General features: G+C 36.3%; 2 protein-coding genes and 1 pseudogene across 2 annotated transcripts; 2 read left to right on the top strand and 1 right to left on the bottom strand.

Annotated features, from left to right (window-relative positions):
- The first annotated feature begins 1,380 nt into the window (after positions 1-1,380).
- LOC123923953 lies at positions 1,381-7,303 on the top strand (annotated as a pseudogene).
- Positions 7,304-13,504: 6,201 nt separating this feature from the next.
- LOC123923954 (pre-mRNA-splicing factor cwc-21-like) lies at positions 13,505-14,299 on the bottom strand. Its single transcript, XM_045976705.1, has 2 exons — positions 14,239-14,299; positions 13,505-14,004 (listed from the first exon to the last, which is right to left on the bottom strand). Exon 2 carries the CDS (start codon positions 13,984-13,986, stop codon positions 13,651-13,653), a length of 336 nt encoding a protein of 111 aa, XP_045832661.1. The 5' UTR covers positions 13,987-14,004; positions 14,239-14,299; the 3' UTR covers positions 13,505-13,650.
- Positions 14,300-14,537: 238 nt separating this feature from the next.
- Positions 14,538-18,988, top strand: LOC123922937 (uncharacterized protein DDB_G0283697-like). Its single transcript, XM_045975594.1, has 4 exons — positions 14,538-14,598; positions 14,836-15,185; positions 16,541-18,355; positions 18,392-18,988. Exons 2-4 carry the CDS (start codon positions 14,854-14,856, stop codon positions 18,723-18,725), a joined length of 2,481 nt encoding a protein of 826 aa, XP_045831550.1. The 5' UTR covers positions 14,538-14,598; positions 14,836-14,853; the 3' UTR covers positions 18,726-18,988.
- Positions 18,989-20,967: the final 1,979 nt, after the last annotated feature.

Below are 20,967 nucleotides of genomic sequence, written 5' to 3'. Positions count from 1 at the left end.
TTTTATTTTGATTGGATTTGATTTCAATTTTTTGGGTTGGCCGGGCCAGGGAAAACGGGTTGTCAAGACCTAAAAATTCAAAATATTTCACAAATCCAAAAATTAAAAATTCGATAATTCAGGAAAGGTGAAGAGAAGAAAATAGTATATCTAAATGCGACACTTAAAATTATGTAGATCTAACTTAAAAGTTACAAAACATAATAAAAACACATAACTCAAACACAAATATGAATTTGTGACCACCGCCACAAATTAATCATATAACTCTGCTAGTCTGCTTTCATGTAAAACATAGGACTCGAACAAATGCATAATTTATATATATATATATATTAAGAAATCTTAATATGTGTCTTTATGACATATATTAATATACCCATATATTATGGATCAAAGTTATATATTGATAAACGTAAAAGCTAAATAGTGACAAATATTTTAGAACGAAAGGACTAATAATCTAAAATTCGTTGAGACAAGTAAAATTTTTGACAATTATTTTAGAACAAAAGGACTAATAATCTAAAATTCGTTGAGATAAGTAAAATTTAACAAATGATTGTTACCATGACAAGTGCTAACATACCACCCAAATAGGTGGTCCACCATATACCGGTGTAAGAAAATTATGAAAAAATCTTATAACTGATAACAATAGGCTAATGTTATGGTCGACCACCTTCACAAGTAGTTCACCATAGACAAGTGATTTACCGAATATGAATTTTACAAAATTTATATCATATAGATCATTCATAAAAAAATTTAGAAAAATTAAAAATAACTTGATATGTTATCGATACCCATCAAGATTTACGGTATTTAATAAACCGTTAATCTTAATGTGTCTCAATAAGATATCAAATGATTTTCAATTTTTCTATGAATGGTCTAATATGATATAAACTTTCAATCCAACCATAAATTTTATAAAATCCATATTCATTATAATGTTATTCATGACTGGTCCACTATGAACCGCCTAAGTGGTCATTGGAATTTAGCGTCAACAATACTCTTAAAAAAATTAATATTTATGATCGTTGTAATTTATTTTACAAATATATTTTGAAATTGAGTTTAATTTTTGTGCACCGTCGGTGTAAATTTTTTTTATACATACATTCAATGACGTGTTGCCACATCATTTAATGAATGTGACACATCATGTATTTTTAATGACCATACATGATGTGTCGGTATATTATTGGACGCATGTGCAAAATAACTTTACACCGACGGTGCATATAAATTAAATTCTTTGAAAATTTTTTTTTTTTTTTTTGGTGTACTCAGTTAATTCTTTGAAATTTTGTATCGACGTGGTAGCCACGTCAACATAATAATCCGATACGAAACCCAACGAGATATTTTGTGGCGAGCTGTCACTACCAATGGATAATCATTGATTACTCAGTCGCTTTCAGTTCGTTTTCGTACACACAACCTCCATTTTCGAACCCTCCAGAATAGAATCTCTCAACTATATATAAATAAATAAATAAATTCCTCTCAATTTCGATTTCGTCTTCAATCAACACACTTCAAAATCCTAAAAGCGCGTACGTGAAGATTGGAGCTCCGATATTAGAACATCGATCGCCGATTCCGTTCCAGAGTCGAAAGTTCGTTGTTGTTCTGTCATAATTCAATTTCCATTTCTTCATTTTTACTCTTTCTGTTTTGGATTGTGAAATTGTTTTGAGTGCGATTATTGTGTTTTCTGTGACTTTCATAGCTTCTTTGGATTTCATTCTGTTGTTAGGTAACGTAGCTTTGGTTTGATTTTTATGATAAGTTTGAATATTCTGATTGTGATGTTGTTGTTTGTGAATTTTGTGCAATTTTGGAATTTTTTGCTTGTTTGTTGTGGCTTTTTTTGTTTGATTCTTGTGTTTGCTTCATTTTATGTTATGTTTATATTTGTTTTTGTGGTATATAACACAATTCATTGCTATGTGTGTTCCAAGGCCTTAGGTTGTAAGCCTTGAAAATTTGATTAGGAATTGTTAAGCATTTGATTATGAGAAAGATTAAGGAAAACTATGACAATTGGTAGCTTTCTGGAATGTTTGAAAAATAGGACCGATTGGTTCAACTGGTTAAAGTTTAACCCCCCGGTTGAATCATATAGACTTAGGTTTAAATTGCAGTTGGGTTGCGATTTTCCATGTTGCGCGGTTGATGTATATCCACAGTGCTGATTTAGTAGACATTGAAAACCTTGATGTCTTGTAGTCGCTGACGGTTTTTCCGTGACTCAAAATTTGACACCTGGTTTGGTTGAATATCACAGGCCTCTAGTGGCTGATTATAATTTATGACACATAATAGTTTGTGTTTTAAAGTAATTAATTACTTGTTTGTACGCAATTGTTCCAGATATATAGATGAATGACCTTAGGGAAATAATATTGATTGATATGTGAGAGCGAAACGTTAGAAAATTCGAGGGAGATGAATGATTATATACTGTATCAGTTTAGGGTATAGGTAGAGAAGTCTTTCGGAGGGGCATCTGAAGTGGAACTACCCAGTTGTAGAATGCTTACGCTGGGAAGATACGAGTCTGTAAATTTGGGAGAGAAGAATGACCAAACAAGTGCCGGCAATTTTGTTTCAGATTTTGATCCATCTCCAACCGCAGGAAGCAAAGAAATCGCTCCTTTTAATGCCTTGCCATTATGTATTTCTGCAGTTGCATCAAACAGAATCTTAACAACATAGACAACTATGTCTTTTGTCAATGCTTGTTTCGTCTAGCTTGGACTGTCAGAGTTTGGAGCCAATTTCGATGTTGTTGGAACCTCGTACGGGTGGGATATCCTTTTTGCATAATTCACAGAAACTGTCTATTTGTTTCTTTTTCGGACATCAAGAAGAATGACTTTGTTGCTAGTTTGGCTCACATACAATCACTCTCTTGTATTAGCACCGGTTTTTCCTTCCTACTTCCAACCGTCTTTTTGTCCAAGTTGGAAGACAACCCTGCTGCAAACCTTCTGTGAGATAAGGATTATCTTAACTTAGTCCTTGGAGTAGTGTGAATGTTCAATTTGGTAATTAACATAGTTCACTTTCAAGTTTCAAGTGATGTAGTTATTAATAAGAAAAGTGTTAAAAGTTTACCCCTAGGGAATCTATCATTGTGCAGATGATATGGAGTGATTATATATTTAGTTTTGGTAAGTTTCGGTTTCTGGAAGAATCAATGCTGAACTACATTTTAAGGTAGGTTCGTCCTTTGTGGATAATAAAATCAAACACAAATACTATATTTTATTGTCTGAGATGCATTTTATTGAGTGTTTTATTGCTTTCAAAATAGGTTGAAGTTTCTTTTGGTTGCCTCCACTGTAGTTGGATTTGATTCTGGGAGTTCTTCAAGGAATCAAGTGTCCGTACAATGCTAATTGTATTTACTGCCGAAGGCTGTGAAGAACCCCAGTGCTACCTTGTAATATGTGGAATTCTTGTATATAAACTTGTATTGTTGTGTTCCTCTCTTGGGGTAGTGGTGTTTGGAGCTTCATAAAACTATTTGTGTTGCTGATTACAATTGATCTGCTGCAGTATACAAGAAATCAACACTGCGTTTGGTGTTTACCTGGCTTGATGGGGTGACTAAATATGCCTTTAGAAGTTTTAGGATTATTTCTAAATTTGTTCCTACATGCAGGTCCTTAAGCTTACTTCCTACTTCTAGATATAGTTGATAATCTTATTTGAGGATAGCTTGTATCATGGGTGAGGTGGCAGTGTTGCACTCCGAACCTCTGCACTTCGAATGCAATGACACGAAACATATGATAGAAGAAGACGCTTATCCTCCAAAATCAAATCCGGAATCCTTTCCTGGAGAAGAATCAAGTCAGTCTATAAACAAAAATGATTTGCAAGATAAAGGATATATGGAATATGGGTAATTACTTGTTTATATGCTCTTTTCTGGTTTTCAAATTGTTGCATTTCTTGTTCTTTTTTTTATAAAGTTAGGCTCTATTTGCAGATGCCAACATTACCGTAGAAGATGCCGAATCAGGGCCCCCTGTTGCAATGAGATTTTTGATTGCCGCCATTGTCACAATGAGGCGAAAGTGAGTAAATGCCTAATCTTTTTTGTTTTTCCTTTCTGATAATAATATGTTGCATATATTTAATCTATGATTGTTGCTTAAATGATATGGTTCCATCTTATTTCATATTTAAAAGCCAATCCTTTCCCCAACTGTCACTGTCATTCTTTGGTTTCGTGCAGCATTGACGATGTTATATGAACACCAGTCACCAGTGTTGTCAATCGTGGGTTGTGTAAAATAGTGGTTCATTTAAATTCCGCTACACAACAGTGCTGTAGACCACTATATCCACTATTTGACAACATATTCTACTAGATAGCATATTCTACTATATAACCGCTATTTAACAAAACTAGTGTCCACCAAATTATTCATAGTGAACATTTAATTTTCATTGTCTTCTATTTGTCTTGGCCTTATTATTATGGAAGTCCTCCGTTTTTCATTGCGGTGTGATCTATCACTTTCTGTTTGAGTTTCACTTTCACTTTAGATGTATTTTTGTTGCTTCTGTTTCTCTTAAACGGCCCTTGATGGTCCATGCAAACCAGTCTCATTGCTTATGTTTTATGACTTCAGAGTGACCATGATGATCAATTGTTGCATTGCAATATTCTTATTTTTGGGGAACTTACTTTTATTTTATTACCATGCTTTTCTGCAGAATGATATCAACGTAGATTATAAGCATAGACATGACATGCCTCGACACCAAGTCAAAAAGGTATTCTTATTTACTTGGACGTCCTTAATTGAAATATCCACAAGTTTTTGAACCTTTTCTTGTTATTTCTCGCTCAAGGTGCTCCTTAATGCTAATAAAATAATTTTGATATATTCAGGTGATATGTTCACTTTGTGGGACTGAACAAGAGGTGAGTTAGAGTTTCTTCAATATTTTTATTATTTTATTTTTGTGATACTAATATAGAATTTATAAAGGAGGATGTAAATATTAGTTTGAAAAACGTTGAATCTTTATTATCTGTAACTAAGAAAGAAAATCTCTCTGCATAGATTATATACATGTAAGCACATGCATAAAGAAAATCTTTGTTTGTTCAATGAATCAATGAGTCTGAAATTTTAACATACACTTTGCTTTGAACGTCTGAAGCTAAGTTATTTTCATGTGCTGATTTTTACCACTTAATTTCAGGTTCAGCAAAACTGTATTAATTGTGGTGTTTGCATGGGCAAGTACTTCTGTGAGACATGCAAGCTCTATGACGATGATGTGAGTATTAATCCTCTGAACAAGGTTCCTTTTTATTTGGATGTAGTGTTGAATATATTTACTTATTCTGTATTTTAAATGATTGCTTGTAAGTATAGACCAGTGAGTAACTAAATTTTTGGAATAGTACACTATCTTATATTCCTTTTATATGATGCAGATATCTACGCAATAGTACCATTGTAATGGCTGTGGAATTTGCAGGTATGAATTGATAATCTGGAACATAACAAATTGCATCATTATGAGGCATAGTAACATGTTTCAATTGAGGCTCGCTTTTTTTTCATTTGTCTCTTATTATAAAAACTGAACTAGCACTTAGCTTTACCCTGATTTTAGGGATTTTTTGGAAAAATGAAAGTGCAATACCATATTTGTTCTTAAAACATATTTTTAGCTATTTGCATATAACTTTGATCGCGTTGTTATAATGTACATCTTGAAGCTGTAATGTCGTTTTCTTTTTATTGCCTTGCCTGTGTCAAAACTCAAAGTCATTGATTTTGATATATTTTTGCACAGAACTGGTGGACACGAGAATTTCTTCCATTGTAATAAGTGTGGTAAGTGATATCACTTTTTTCCTATGCTTAGTAAACTAAGTAGCAATTTCATAATTATAAAATGTGCTGCTTGTTTGACATTCATGATTGATTTGCATAGGTTGTTGCTACTCAACTCTGCTGAAAAACAGTCACTCCTGTGTGGAAGGAGCAATGCATCATGATTGCCCCGTTTGTTTTGAGGTAACACTACAACTTTCATGGTCTAGTACCAATTTAGATAAACTTCTGAATAAGTATTTACAAGAAAAGACATTAAAGAATTGTGTAATAGTTATGTAATTGTAAGTATTTAAATTGCTGGAGGCTGATTCATGTGTGCCAAAATTGATGATTGCAGTATTTGTTTGAATCAAGAAATGATGTCATTGTTATGCCATGCGGACATACAATCCATAAAAGCTGTCTGAATGAAATGAGAGAACATTTTCCGTTCTCGTTACAAGGTGATGCTAAAGACTGGCTCTACTACCTTGAGCCAAATTCTGTTTCAACTTGGAATGATCTGAAGAAAGTCTTTCTAGAGAGATACTTTCCCGCTTCTAGAGCAGCATCAATCAGAAAAGAAATTTGCGGCATTAGGCAGGGAAACGAATCATTGGCAGAGTACTGGGAAAGATTTAAGCATCTAGTTTCCAGTTGTCCCCAACACCAGATCACCGAGCAATTACTCATCCAATATTTCTATGAGGGGTTGCTACCAATGGATCGAAACATTTTGGATGCTGCAAGTGGTGGAGCACTTGTTGATAAAACTCCAGCTGCTGCAAGGGCCTTGATCGAGAACATGTCACTTAACTCGCAACAGTTTACAACTAGAAATAATTCTGCAAGTGTGAATGAGATTCAGTCTTCCTCTTCCTCCATCAAGGCGCTCGAAACCAAGTTTGATGCTAGAATTGATGAACTCACTACCTTGGTGAAAAAGTTGGCAGTTAGCAAAGCTCAACCAACAAAAGTATGTGGTATTTGTACTTCTTCTGAGCACCCGACTGATACATGCCCCATTCTACAAGATGAAACAATAACTGAGCTTCCTCAAGCATATGCAGCAGCAGCAGCCCTTTACAATCAAAACAGGTACAACAATCCTGACCTCTCCACCAACAAATATCACCCTAGTTTGAGGAATCATCCAAACCTCCGATATGGGAATCAGTCACAAGCTGCAGCCCCTGCTGCCCCACCAGCCACTTCTTCACTGGAAGACCTTGTCAAGCAACTGGTTGCAAATAGCACACAACATCAACAACGAACAGATGCTAGCATTCAGAACCTGACAACGCAGATGGGACAAATGGCCAATGCAATAGGCCAACTACAAGCTCAAGGCTCCGGTAACCTTCCTGCACAATCAGTTCCGAACCCAAATGGGAATGTGAGTGCAATTACTTTGCGATCTGGGAGAGTGACCTAACCAGCTCCAGCTCCAGAGAAAAAGAAGAAAGCCGTTGCAGCATCATCTGCTCCTGAACCTACTGAACCTTCTGTGACCGCTGAGACTGAAAAAGCATATGTGCCACCAATCCCTTTTCCTCAAAGGGTGCAGAAAAATAAAAAGAACAAGGCTGAGGAAGACAAAGAGATTCTTGATGTATTCAGCAAAGTAGCAGTCAATATTCCTCTCCTTGATGTGATCAAGCAGATTCCGAAATATGCAAAATTCTTGAAGGATTTGTGCACAAACAAGAGGAAAGTAAAGGGAAATGAGAGAGTTAATCTAGGCCGAAATGTTTCAGCCCTTATTGAGTCTAATGCTGCACTCAAACCTGAGCCTGAAAAAGCTAATGTTTCAGCCCTCAATCAGGCCATGCCACAGAAATGCAAGGATCCAGGAACTTTTTCTATTCCGTGTACCATTGGGGATAGAAAATTCGAAAATTGCATGTTAGATTTAGGAGCTTCTATTAATGTCATGCCTACTTCTATTTTTAACAATCTTGATCTTGGTCCTTTGCAGCATACAGGTCTTACTATTCAGCTGGCAAAAGGAGCAATGCTCGCCCTGTTGGAGTGGTGGAAGATGTGCTAGTTCAAGTTAATGACTTGATTTTCCCTGCAGATTTTTACATCCTTGACATGGCTGGAGAAACAGAGTCAAGCAGATCGCCGATCATCTTGGGCAGACCATTCATGAAGACGGCAAAGACAAAAATCGACGTTGATGATGGGACCATGTCCATGGAATTTGGTGACATTGTTGCGAAGTTTAATATTTTCGATGCTATGAAATACCCTTTGGAAGAGCACTCTGTTTTTCAATTAGAACTACTTTCTGAAATTGTTGATGAATTTCATTCTGATTTGTGTTCAGCTGATGATCACTCATGTGATGTTTGTACCGATACTAACCTTTGTGTTGGTTGTGCTGAGTTTAATTTGCAGGGCGAAGGTGAAGTTGTCAATGAGGCTGCCAATGAAGTTGTTTACGCTGTTGAAAATCTTGACATCCCGGCTGTTCCAACAAAACCATCCATAGAACAACCACCGTCCTTGGAGCTTAAACCACTTCCTGAAAATTTGAAATATGCTTACTTAGAGGAAAATGAAAAGCTACCTGTGATTATTTCTTCTAACCTTGATTGTGAACAGGAAGAAAAGCTTTTGTAGGTTTTGAGGCAGCATAAGAAGGCAATCGGATGGACCTTAGCTGACATACCAGGCATTAGCCCCACAATGTGCATGCATCGGATTCACCTTGAGGAGGGAGCTAAGGTGGTGCGACAACCCCAAAGGAGACTCAACCCTTTGATTCTTGATGTTGTGAAAAAGGAGGTAACTAAATTGTTACAAGCAGGTATCATTTATCCGATCTCTGACAGTAATTGGGTAAGTCCAGTACAGGTTGTGCCTAAGAAATCTGGACTCACTGTGGTGAAAAATGAAAAAAATGAACTTGTACCCACTAGAGTCCAGAACAGCTGGAGAGTTTGTATCGATTACAGGAGGTTGAACCAGGCAACTAGACAAGATCACTTTCCCTTACCATTCATTGATCAGATGCTTGAACGGTTGGCAGGTAAATCACATTATTGCTTTCTTGATGGTTTTTCAAGTTACTTTCAGATTCATATTGCACCTGAAGATCAAGAAAAGACCACCTTTACGTGCCCCTTCGGCACATTTGCTTACAGGAGGATGCCTTTTGGTCTTTGCAATGCACCTGGCACATTCCAACGATGCATGATTAGTATTTTTTCTGATTTTATTGAAAACTGCATGGAAGTGTTCATGGATGATTTCACTGTTTATGGTGCTTCTTTTGATGCATGTTTAACTAGTCTGAACTTGGTTTTGTCAAGATGCATTGAAACTAACCTTGTCTTGAATTTCGAAAAATGTCACTTTATGGTTCAACAGGGAATTGTCTTGGGTCACATAATTTCAGAAAAAGGAATTTCAGTTGACCCTGCAAAAATTGATGTGATTTCTACACTACCTTACCCATCTTGCATTCGCGAGATTCGTTCTTTTCTTGGTCATGCAGGTTTTTACAGGCGTTTCATAAAGAATTTCAGCAAGATTGCCCTCCCGCTGTCAAACCTGCTTAAAAATGATGTGACTTTCGAGTTTGATGATGCATGCAAAAAGGCGTTTGATTTCTTGAAGAGAGCACTGACTTCTGCTCCCATCATTCAGCCCCCTGACTGGAACATCCCTTTTGAAATCATGTGTGATGCATCTAACTATGCAGTGGGAGCAGTTCTTGCACAAAGGGTGGAAAAAGCCGCCCATGTTATTTATTATGCTTCTAGGACTTTAGATTCTACACAAGCTAATTACACCACCACTGAAAAGGAACTTTTAGCTATTGTTTTTGCACTTGATAAATTCAGATCATATTTGCTAGGTTCTAAGGTTATTGTTTTTACTGACCATGCAGCTTTAAAGTACTTGTTAAAGAAGCCTGAAGCAAAACCGAGGCTGATTCGGTGGATGTTGTTGCTTCAAGAATTCAATGTGGAAATTAAGGATAAAAGTGGAGCCGAGAATTTAGTAGCTGACCACTTGAGCAGGATTGAACGTGATGGAGATATCTTCCCCATTCAGGATGAATTTCCTGATGAGCAGCTGTTACTTTTACATGGTTTGCTGATATTGTTAATTATCTTGTTGCTGGTGTTTTTCCTGCAGGTGCATCTAGGACACAAATTCACAAACTCAAGAGTGATGCAAAATATTATGTTTGGGATGATCCATATCTTTGGAAATTTGGTAGTGATCAGGTGATTAGGAGGTGTGTTCCCGACTGTGAGATTGAATCTATTTTGCATCTTTCTCATGCTTCTCCGGTAGGGGGACACTTTGGCCCTCAAAGGACTGCTAGAAAAGTCCTAGACGCAGGTTTCTATTGGCCCACAATTTTCAAGGATGCTTATGAGACTTACCGCACTTGTAAGGAGTGCCAAATAGCAGGCACAACTATCACTCGAAAGACTGAAATGCCTCAGCAACCTATGCTTTTCTGTGAGGTATTTGATGTATGGGGCATTGACTTTATGGGCCCTTTTCCTGTATCATTTGGTTTTCTCTACATTTTACTTGCTGTTGATTATGTTTCAAAGTGGGTGGAGGCCATCCCCACTAGGACTAATGATTCTCGAGTTGTTGCAGATTTTGTCAGGTCCAATATTTTTTGCAGGTTTGGAATACCCCGAGCTATCATCAGTGACCAAGGCACGCATTTCTGTAACCGCACCATGGAAGCTTTGCTCCGGAAGTATGGAGTTGTGCACAGAGTCTCTACTGCATATCATCCCCAAACTAATGGGCAAGCTGAAATCTCAAACCGGGAGATTAAGCAAATAGGAAGGACTGGAGCCGCCGTCTAGAAGACGCACTTTGGGCTCAGAGAACAGCTTTCAAGACTCCAATTGGGATGTCCCCCTATCGACTTGTGTTTGGTAAGGCATGTCACCTTCCTGTAGAAATCGAACACCGTGCTTATTGGGCGGTGAAGAGCTGTAATATGGAAATGCAAAAAGCAGGTATGGAACGAAAACTTCAATTACAGCAGCTTGAAGAGCTTAGGCTGGAAGCCTACGAAAGCTCTAAAATTTATAAGGAGAAAACAAAATACTTTCATGATAAAATGATTTCTAGGAAGGAATTTTCTGTGGGCCAACGGGTTTTATTGTTTAACTCCCGCCTAAAAGTAATGGCTGGGAAACTTCGATCCCGGTGGATTGGCCCTTTTGTTGTTACTAATGTTTTCCCTCATGGTGCAGTAGAAATAAAAAGTACAGGTACTAACAAGGTGTTTAAAGTAAACGGACAGCGACTGAAGCTGTTCCATGAAAGCTCGGTGCCTGAAGAAGAGGGACATGTTGAAGAGCTCTCCTTGGAGAAGCCGTTCTACCCAGCAGCTACACCGTAGCCCCTCGGGTGTGTTCCTTCCTTTACTCTCACTTTGTGTTATTATTACATTGCGGACACTGTCTGGTTTAAGTGTGGGGGAGGGACATTTTACATTTTTGTGTTAAAAAAAAATATAATAAAATAAAAAAATAATAAAATAAATTGTCATGAGTAGTCACATGTTCTAAGGCTAGGGCAGATAACTGTAGGGTCAGTGAAATTTTTGGAGTTTTTTGTTTTGATACTTGACATGATAGTCTTTGCAACTTAATGCACAACTGCTTGAACACTGTCAAACTTAGTAATGTCTAGATAAACCTCTGAAATATTTATTCTTTAGACTAAGTTCTCTAATTTGAATATAATGGAGGGTATGATTAGAACTAAGTGTGGGGGAAAGGCTAGAGTAACAGATGGACCGATCATTGCTATTAATTGAGAAAAAGGGAAACTGCTTAAGAGCTAAAACTAATGAATATAATAAGTTCCTATGCCTGAAACTGGAGGAACAAGTTCCTGTGCCCGAAACTGGAGGAACAAGTGCTGTGTAGGATGCTCTACTCTGAGTAACAGGTTGAACTTATTACAAGTAAGATCCCGTCAGGTGAAAAGGTGGAGTAGTACCTAAAGCTTAAAAACAATAAATAATAATAAACAATAATAAAGCTTGAAAGTAGTTGCCCCTGAGTTGATGTTGAAAAGCTTTGGATCTCTTGAAAAGAAATAGCCCCCCCCCTAGTCTGAAATTCTGGTTAAATCTGAAATTATAGGAAAAGAATGACAGCTTAGCATCTAGAATGGCAGTTTCAGAGAGGGATCTTGACATTACTTTGGTTGACAGTGGGAGACAGTACACACACACGCAAGATTATTATTGAAAGTTGATAGATAAGAATTGTGCCAATCTTTGAATTTTGACCCAAGGTTTGAAGCTTGAAACCTGGAATATGTTGACTGCTTGTGATTTGTTTTTAAGTTTTTCATTTGAGTTTTGCTCGGAGTGCAAAAGTTCAAGTGTGGGGGAATTTAATCAGTGCATTTTAATGCACATTCTTCTACTATTGTACTAGTGTATTCCTATGGTTTAATTTACTATTTTCACTATTTTAAGGTGTTTTTATATTTAAGTTTATTTCTAACTCTATTTTATTTTCGCACTTAATTTATGAATAAATAGCACTTTGACACCCTTCCGGTCCGCAGGTCATAACTGGAGTTAAAAATATCGGATTGAGACGCGGGAAGATGCGTTGGAAAGCTGAGACCAAGAGCTACGACTTTCATGTTGAGGCCAAAACCCAGTTCGGAGCGCAAGTGTGTCAAATAATTGCGTTTATGTTCCAGACGTATTTAATTTCAGCACAACTTTATATTTTTCGGCCCAATTGTTTTAAGGCCCGTTCCATGTATTATTTAAACCGAAAAAAGGCAGCTAGGGTTATTCATTCACTGTTCACGGAAATTAGAAAACCCTAGAGCAGCCACCACTTACATGGAGAACTAAATCTTTCTTTCAATTCGTTGGTGCAAGGAACTCGTTTTAAATTCTTGAGGTCTGTTTTAATAGCAAATTCTGTTTTATATTTATGTTCTGTTATGCAATTTTCATGTTCTTTATTTCAGTATGAACTTGAATTATAATGATGCTTAATCACTTTAATTCGATTCGCACCGTGTTATTCAATTAGTTTATCGCTTGCATAGATTACATTGAATAGGAATTGACATAAACTTTGAGCGCTTAGCAAAAAGTGTTGATTGAATTCAGTATGGATATTATTTTGTCATTAGTAGCGCTTGTTTACTATTGCCTATGATTAGTTGAACGCATTTGACGCTTGTTTGAATGGAATTCGTATAAAATTGGTAACGCTTGTTTAATTCGGTTTTATAAATCAACCAGAACATAAGCATATAACGAATTTATTCTTTGTGAACCATATGATAGAATCAAGAACGAGTTACCTAAGCCAATGAATTGATCGTTTTAAATCAATTAAATTTCACATTTTTCTTACGTTCTGTTAACAAACCAAACCCCCCCCATAATTTACAGTTTTTGAATTGTTTCTAATATAGATAAGCCGATTGTGAGTCTTCGGAGACGACCAAGGTTAACTGCCTTGTATTACTTTTTATTTAAATTATTATTTGACCACGAAACGACCGTGATCACATACTATTCAACTTTAATTAATAATTATAATCATATATATAATCTCCTACAACAACAATAACACCAATAAAAATAATTTCTCCATAATCAAAAACAAAAAGCTATGCACAACAAAAACCAATTAACAATTAATACACTTCAAAAATTTTGGTAAAGCAATGACAGAACCAACAAATTCATCAATTGGAATCATATGTCATACTCATACACAAATATCTAAAATCCAAAAACTCACTTGTCCAAATTAGAATCATTTTCGTCAGCTGCAGCCTCCAAGCTATTGCGAGCCTCCTCGAGTTTCTCAGCGATCTCAGCATCAGTATAACCCTGATCAATTAACATGTCTTCAAGAATAACAAGTTTGAGCTGAATCTGACGCTTACGATCATGCTCAAGAATCTCTTTGTTAGCCTTTCTGGAAACACCAGCAGTACCCTGATCTCCTTCAAAGCCCTTCATATTCTCAGCAACCTTGGAAGTTCTCGACTTGACGAAGAACTTGTTGCTCTGAATGTAGCCATTGGTACCAGACCCTCTTGGAGTTTGTAACCCTATTCCGTTATACATATTGTGACAAAGCAACAACTGCAATTGAAAACCCAAAAAATTATATAAGAAACCCTAATATCAACTTAAATTCACAGATCTTAAATAAATAAATATATATCTGATGCAATTAACAAATTGAACGGCAAAATGAAAAAAGATGAGAAACCCTAATTTAAACGACGGCAATTAACGGATAAAAAGCTGAGCGTAGAAGAAAAAGAATATGTCTGAATCTGTGATCCGAGACAAGAAAACGAAGAGTAGTAATACCTGTTATCGATGTGGAAGAAGAATTATCGCGACTCAAAGAAATAGAGAAGCCACAATGTTGTTGATACTTTATTTATGATGATGATGATATTTGATTTGATATTTTATCATATACTTATGGCTTAATTAGTTAAATGGTCCCTTAGAGTGTGTTTGGATGAGGATTTTATCATATACTTAGGTTATTTTGTCGATTTTAGCATCCAAACGCACTGTAAGGGACCATTTAACTAATTAAGCCATAAGTATATGATAAAATATCAAATCAAATATCATCATCATCATAAATAAAGTATCAACAACATTGTGGCTTCTCTATTTCTTTGAGTCGCGATAATTCTTCTTCCACATCGATAACAGGTATTACTACTCTTCGTTTTCTTGTCTCGGATCACAGATTCAGACATATTCTTCTTTTTCTTCTACGCTCAGCTTTTTATCCGTTAATTGCCGCCGTTTAAATTAGAGTTTCTCATCTTTTTTCATTTTGCCGTTCAATTTGTTAATTGCATCAGATATATATTTATTTATTTAAGATCTGTGAATTTAAGTTGATATTAGGGTTTCTTATATGATTTTTTGGGTTTTCAATTGCAGTTGTTGCTTTGTCACAATATGTATAACGGAATAGGGTTACAAACTCCAAGAGGGTCTGGTACCAATGGCTACATTCAGAGCAACAAGTTCTTCGTCAAGCCGAGAACTTCCAAGGTTGCTGAGAATATGAAGGGCTTTGAAGGAGATCAGGGTACTGCTGGTGTTTCCAGAAAGGCTAACAAAGAGATTCTTGAGCATGATCGTAAGCGTCAGATTCAGCTCAAACTTGTTATTCTTGAAGACAAGTTAATTGATCAGGGTTATACTGATGCTGAGATCGCTGAGAAACTCGAGGAGGCTCGCAATAGCTTGGAGGCTGCAGCTGACGAAAATGATTCTAATTTGGACAAGTGAGTTTTTGGATTTTAGATATTTGTGTATGAGTATGACATATGATTCCAATTGATGAATTTGTTGGTTCTGTCATTGCTTTACCAAAATTTTTGAAGTGTATTAATTGTTAATTGGTTTTTGTTGTGCATAGCTTTTTGTTTTTGATTATGGAGAAATTATTTTTATTGGTGTTATTGTTGTTGTAGGAGATTATATATATGATTATAATTATTAATTAAAGTTGAATAGTATGCACCCCCTAGAGCAGGATCCTAGGTACACCACAGCTGTTGTTATTGACATGATAATAGACTCTAGAAGGATGGAAAGCTCAAGATAGAATTACTGTTATATAATATCTGAATATTAAGTGTCAACTTCTTACAATAGCTATATAATATTAAGACAATGGATGGAGTAATCACTCCCTGCAGTGATGACAATTACATGAAATAGGAAAACAATATTCCCAAGATGAGAATACCACTACTGGTGTGAGGAAGGTTCTCACTCCCAGTCCCTGCTACCACTCCAATCCAATCCCCCTTGCATCATGCGTGACCTCCTCCTTTAAACACCTCTCTTTCACTCACTCCCATGCTTCCCTCCACTTCTTGACTGCCATGTGTGCTGTTAGTTATTCCCTCTGTCCCCACCAGCTCCTCATTCCCTTTTTTACCCCTCCTCCTATAAACAAACTTCACAGACCTATCATTGACATGATAATCTTTTGCTAAACCTGGATGATGGCTTATTAGGTTGTGATTTCTTTATGTAGATTTTGAAGAAAAGGTTTTGTAGTCAGAATACAGTTACAGATAAATAATAACCTATGTTCAGGAAATTATGAGCTAAAAAAGGAAGGACAATTTTTCTACTCTTAATTTTGCTGGAAAGCCTAGACTGCCCAAACATGAGGGATCTGCTTTAGATGTAAATTACCTAAACTGATGGAATAGGTTGTACATGATTATTAGCTGATAGAAATGAGTCAAATTGCAATCCTAATTGAGTTAAATTTCTCGCTCTTTCTTCTGTGTGTATATCAGCTATCTAGTCTTTCTTATTCCATATGATTATAGAAACTTGTGTCTTAATCTTGAATATTTGGCAAAACTGATTACTGATTGTTTTAGTTCATGTATGAGTATGACTGATGATTTGATCTTTACACTGCTTGTTGAATTGTCCATTCTCTCTGAATTGTTGGTCAGCATGACATTGTTTTTGTCCATGGGTTTGAATTAAGTGGTTCATATTCATTTTTGGGGCAGTTTATGAATTAATGAATTAATTATTTTCATGACAAAAAACTGAAATATACATATCCTCATTGAAAGCTGAACAATAATTTTTTTTTGTGGATTTTCAGGGTTTCTGATACACAGACTCATCAAATTGCTGCTAGAAAGGATAGGCAGATGGAAACATTGAAAGCTGCTCTTGGCATAGTTTCATCTGAAGCTAATGAATTAAATGCAGAAGGGAATGATGAGGGGCCTGACAATGAAGGGAAAGATGTTTCTTTTGCTGATGCAAAACATATTCTGAAACCTGAACATTCCTTTTTGGACAGAGATTTCAGTCGGAAGAAACAACTGGAGGTAATTCAAAAAGAAGAAACTACTAAGAAAAAGGGTGTTAAAGACACAAAGCACCACAAGAAGGGTGGGACTCTCAAGAAAAAGTACAAGGATGATTCATCCGATTCAGATAGCAGTACGGATGATGAGAAGACAGGTAGAAGGAAGCACAGTAGGGTTGATACTGACAGTAGTGATCGATCTGATTCTGATAGTGATGCTAAGAGGAAGGTCAAGGCCAAAAAGAAGCAAAAGACATCTAAGCACCACAAGAAAGGCAGGGTGGAGGACAGTGATGATACTAATTTTAGTTCTGATACTGATCATCATGAAGTCTTATCTAGGCATAAGACTAAAGAAGTGGAGGGACATATGAAGATAAGCAAACGTTATGATTCCGAAGAGGAATCTGATGTTTATAGTGAGGAAGAGAAACATGGTAGACTTGAGAAGAAGAAAACGAGAAGGTATGGTTCTATTAATGAGGACTCTGGTAGAGTCGGTGTTAAGCATGCTTCAGGACAAGACAAACGTGTTAAAAGGCGATCATACTCTTCCTCTGATGAGAGTCGCAGTGATAGTGATTCGGGCAGCAGTGATAGTGATCGCAGGTATGAAAGAACTAGAAAAAGTGGGGTTGTAGCAAAGAGAGGTCCACCAAAGGAGCAAATAAATGTCAGAGGTAATGCTGCAGAAAAAGAGAAAAATAGTGCTAATGTTGATGGATTGGATTCTTTAAGAAAATCTTATAGGAGAGATTATAAAGAGGGTTCAAATTCTAGAAGTCAGGCAATGGCAAAGGGTGACAAGATTGATGAAGACAGAGATAGGGAGACTGTCAAATTGGCTAAGCATGGTGGAGAGGATAGGAAGTTTGGTAAAACAGAGTCTGAGTCAAAATCTCGAATTTATCAAAATGAAAATCAAGAAAGAGATGATTATTCTAAGTCAGCTAGGCTCGGAGGGAATGATAATGAAACTGAGCGGAGAGGCAGAAATTATAACAGGGATGTTGAATCACAATCTGTTGGACGAATTGATCGGAATAGGGAGGATTATGACACAAGAACAAAAGGAAGAAATGATAATGATTATAAAAAGGATCAAGATGACCATGGAGAAAAAAAACATGGAAGGAATGAATATGACCGCACAGGAAGAAAGCAGTTAAGGGATGAGGATGGTTCAAAAGATCGAGTGCTTAAAAGGGATGGGGAAGACCATCCTGAGAAAAAGAGCTTAAGAGATGAGGATGGTCGTGGAGAGAGAAAACATGGAAAGGATGAAGATTATCCTACAGGAAGAAAGCACTTGAGGGATGAGGATGATCATGGAGAAAGAAAGATTAGAAGGATTGAGGATGAACGTACAGGAAGAAAGACCTTGAGGGATGAAGTAGATTATGGAGAAAGAAAGACCTCAAGGGATGAGGATGGTCGTGGAGAGAAAAGGAGCTCTAGAGATGGGGAGGATCATAGAGAAACAAAGATCAGAAGGATTGAGGATGATCGCACGGGAAGAAACACCTTGAGGAATGAAGATGATTATGAAGAAAGAAAGCACTTAAGGGATGAGGGTCGTCATAGAGAAGCACAAAGCAAAAGGGATAGGGATGGCAGTGGAGAAATAAAGAAGTCAAGGGATGAGGATGATCGCAAAGAAAGAAAGAACTCGAGGGATGAGGATGATCGCAGAGAAAGAAAGAACTCGAGGGATGAGGATGATCGCAGAGAAAGAAAGAACTCAAGGGATGAGGATGATCGCAAAGAAAGAAAGAACTCAAGGGATGAGGATGATCGCAAAGAAAGAAAGAGCTCAAGGGATGAGGATGTTCGTGGGGAAAGAAAGCACAGAGGGGATGATGATTATCCTGGAGAAAGAAAGCGCAGAAGGGATGATGATGATCATGGAGAAAGAAGGCATTATCGAAGGGATGATGATGATCGTGGAGAAAGAAGGCACAGAAGGGAGTAGGAAGATGGATAGCCATGAGGGTTACTCCGAGAAAACCAAATACTATGTTTCTAGTTCAAGGGAGAGGCATGGAAACCGAATACTGCAGTCCATGGATTCAGAATGCTTCTTTACTACTTTATTAGCCTTTGAATGTGGACCTGAGTATTATTTGTTGTCTTACGTTTCTGTTGCTTAAAGCATGTAATTTTTTTAGTGTGTTTGAACTATTTATTATTCATGTTTTGCCCAGATTTCAAGTTGAGTTCCATCCAACTAGTCAATTTTGTTGGTGTTTTTCCTGTTAAGAGTTAATTGAATTTTCAAGAGTGGAATACTGAACGTGCTATTTTCATGAATGATAGTAGACATTTTGCTTAATGAAATGTTGTCAGTCAGGTAAGGCCACCATAGTAGGATGGTGGTTAAATGTTCATAAATTCCATAATGATAAATAAATGTGTTCAACTCAAGCAATCAGGTTTTTGTATTTAGTCATTGTTGTTGGGTAGCTATTCTACAGGAATGCTAATGGACTGTGACAGTGAATCAAAACAATGGGTTGAACCTTTGTCTTATGCAGAAGATGAAAACAAGCCTAATATGATTGTCTACTTAGGTTCAAAAATAGAATAATGAAAACTGTTGGTTAAAAGAAATGTTAAATAAAATTTCTTCTTTAAGTTAATTTTAGGTTTCTTCTTTAAATTATAAACATTAGATAATTTGGTGTCTTAAATTTTTTTTGTTTCATTTTGATTACTTAAGTTGTGATTTTATTTTTTTTGTTTTCACCACCCGTTTAATCTGGTTCGGGGGTCAGTTCTGACATCAAGTGGTTCCAATCCCCTTCCGATCGCAACTTAAAAGATCAAAGTTACTAATATTCATAACTTAAACGATCAAAATGTAACAAAAAAAATGTCAAGTTGTATAATATTTATAATTTAAGGGATACTAAGATGAAAGGAAAAAAAAAAATAATAGTATTTATAACTTAAGGGATACTAAGATGAAAGAAAAAAATTGAGTACAAAGTAAAACTTAAAATTAACTTAAACAACTTTTTTAGAGAATTATTAATATTGTTTAAAATCACAGTATGATTAATATAACTAAAACAATTTTTTTTAGAATGATTAATATAAGAAATAATTAAGTTCATAGTTTTTACTCTTTGTTCTTTAATATAAGAGAAATTTTACTTTTTAGATAGATCGAGTAACTAATGTATTTGGACTATAATGTTCAAACAATGATGATATGATATTGGCAAAATTATCATCTTGAATTCCTCTTGAAAATCTTCCAGCAAGTAGCATAAATAGATCTGATGAATTTGCTCTTGGTCATTTCAGCCACACTCTCTGAATTCTGTTTGCCAGATATTCACTAACAACTACAAATGATCCATCTCTGCTTACTGCCACACCAAATGGCACTGCAAGATTCCTTAGCAACATTGTTGTAGAAAAATCTACTAATTATAGGGAATTACCAATATAACTCTGTCCGCTGCTTAAGTAACAGATTATACGTAGAAGAATGTTTTTTTATAACATCCGTTACTTAAATAGCGGACGTTATAAAAATGAGATTTTTGAGAAAAAAAAATGTAACGACCCGATTTTTAGTAAATCGATATTTTATATATTTGCATATATTTTGGGTTAGTGTTAAATATTTATTTACGCGACGTATAATTATTTATCGCGAACATAAGTTTGTGAGCGAAACCTTTGCCGTGTTAGTGGGCTTGCTTGGGCGTGAGAGCTTAATGGGCCTAAGCCATTGGGCTTGGTTCATGACCAATAGAGAGTGGTATAAGTAACCAAGTCAAACCAATGAATAGTATCACAATTCATTTTTTCATGAGAAGTTAGAAGTTGTAAGCTTAGAAGCAAGAACAAGCTAAGCTAGGGTTTTGGCTAGAAGAACACGAGCAAGGAGAAGAGATTTAGAGGTCAAGAATCATCATTCAATCCAAGGTGAGAGTGGTTAAGCATAAGCTTGGGTGATCCAAGAGAGGGAAGGTGTCTAGCCTCCATTCCCAAACTCTCTCACCCAATTTCTTTGGGTTTTGGGTGAAATTTCTTTATCATAAACATGTCATTTTCATCTTAGTATGCTTAATGAACATCTAGGAGGGAATATGTATATGTTTGATGATGGTTTTGCATGTTTATGCAACTTTGCTTATTTTGCAAGAAATTGACATGATTTTGATTGTTTGATGTATTTGGACGTTTGGAAGGGATGATTA

The sequence above is a fragment of the Trifolium pratense genome, linkage group LG4 (genome assembly GCF_020283565.1).
Source record: "Trifolium pratense cultivar HEN17-A07 linkage group LG4, ARS_RC_1.1, whole genome shotgun sequence".
Classification (NCBI taxonomy): Eukaryota; Viridiplantae; Streptophyta; class Magnoliopsida; order Fabales; family Fabaceae; genus Trifolium; species Trifolium pratense.
This window is presented reverse-complemented; position numbering and strand designations above follow the sequence as displayed.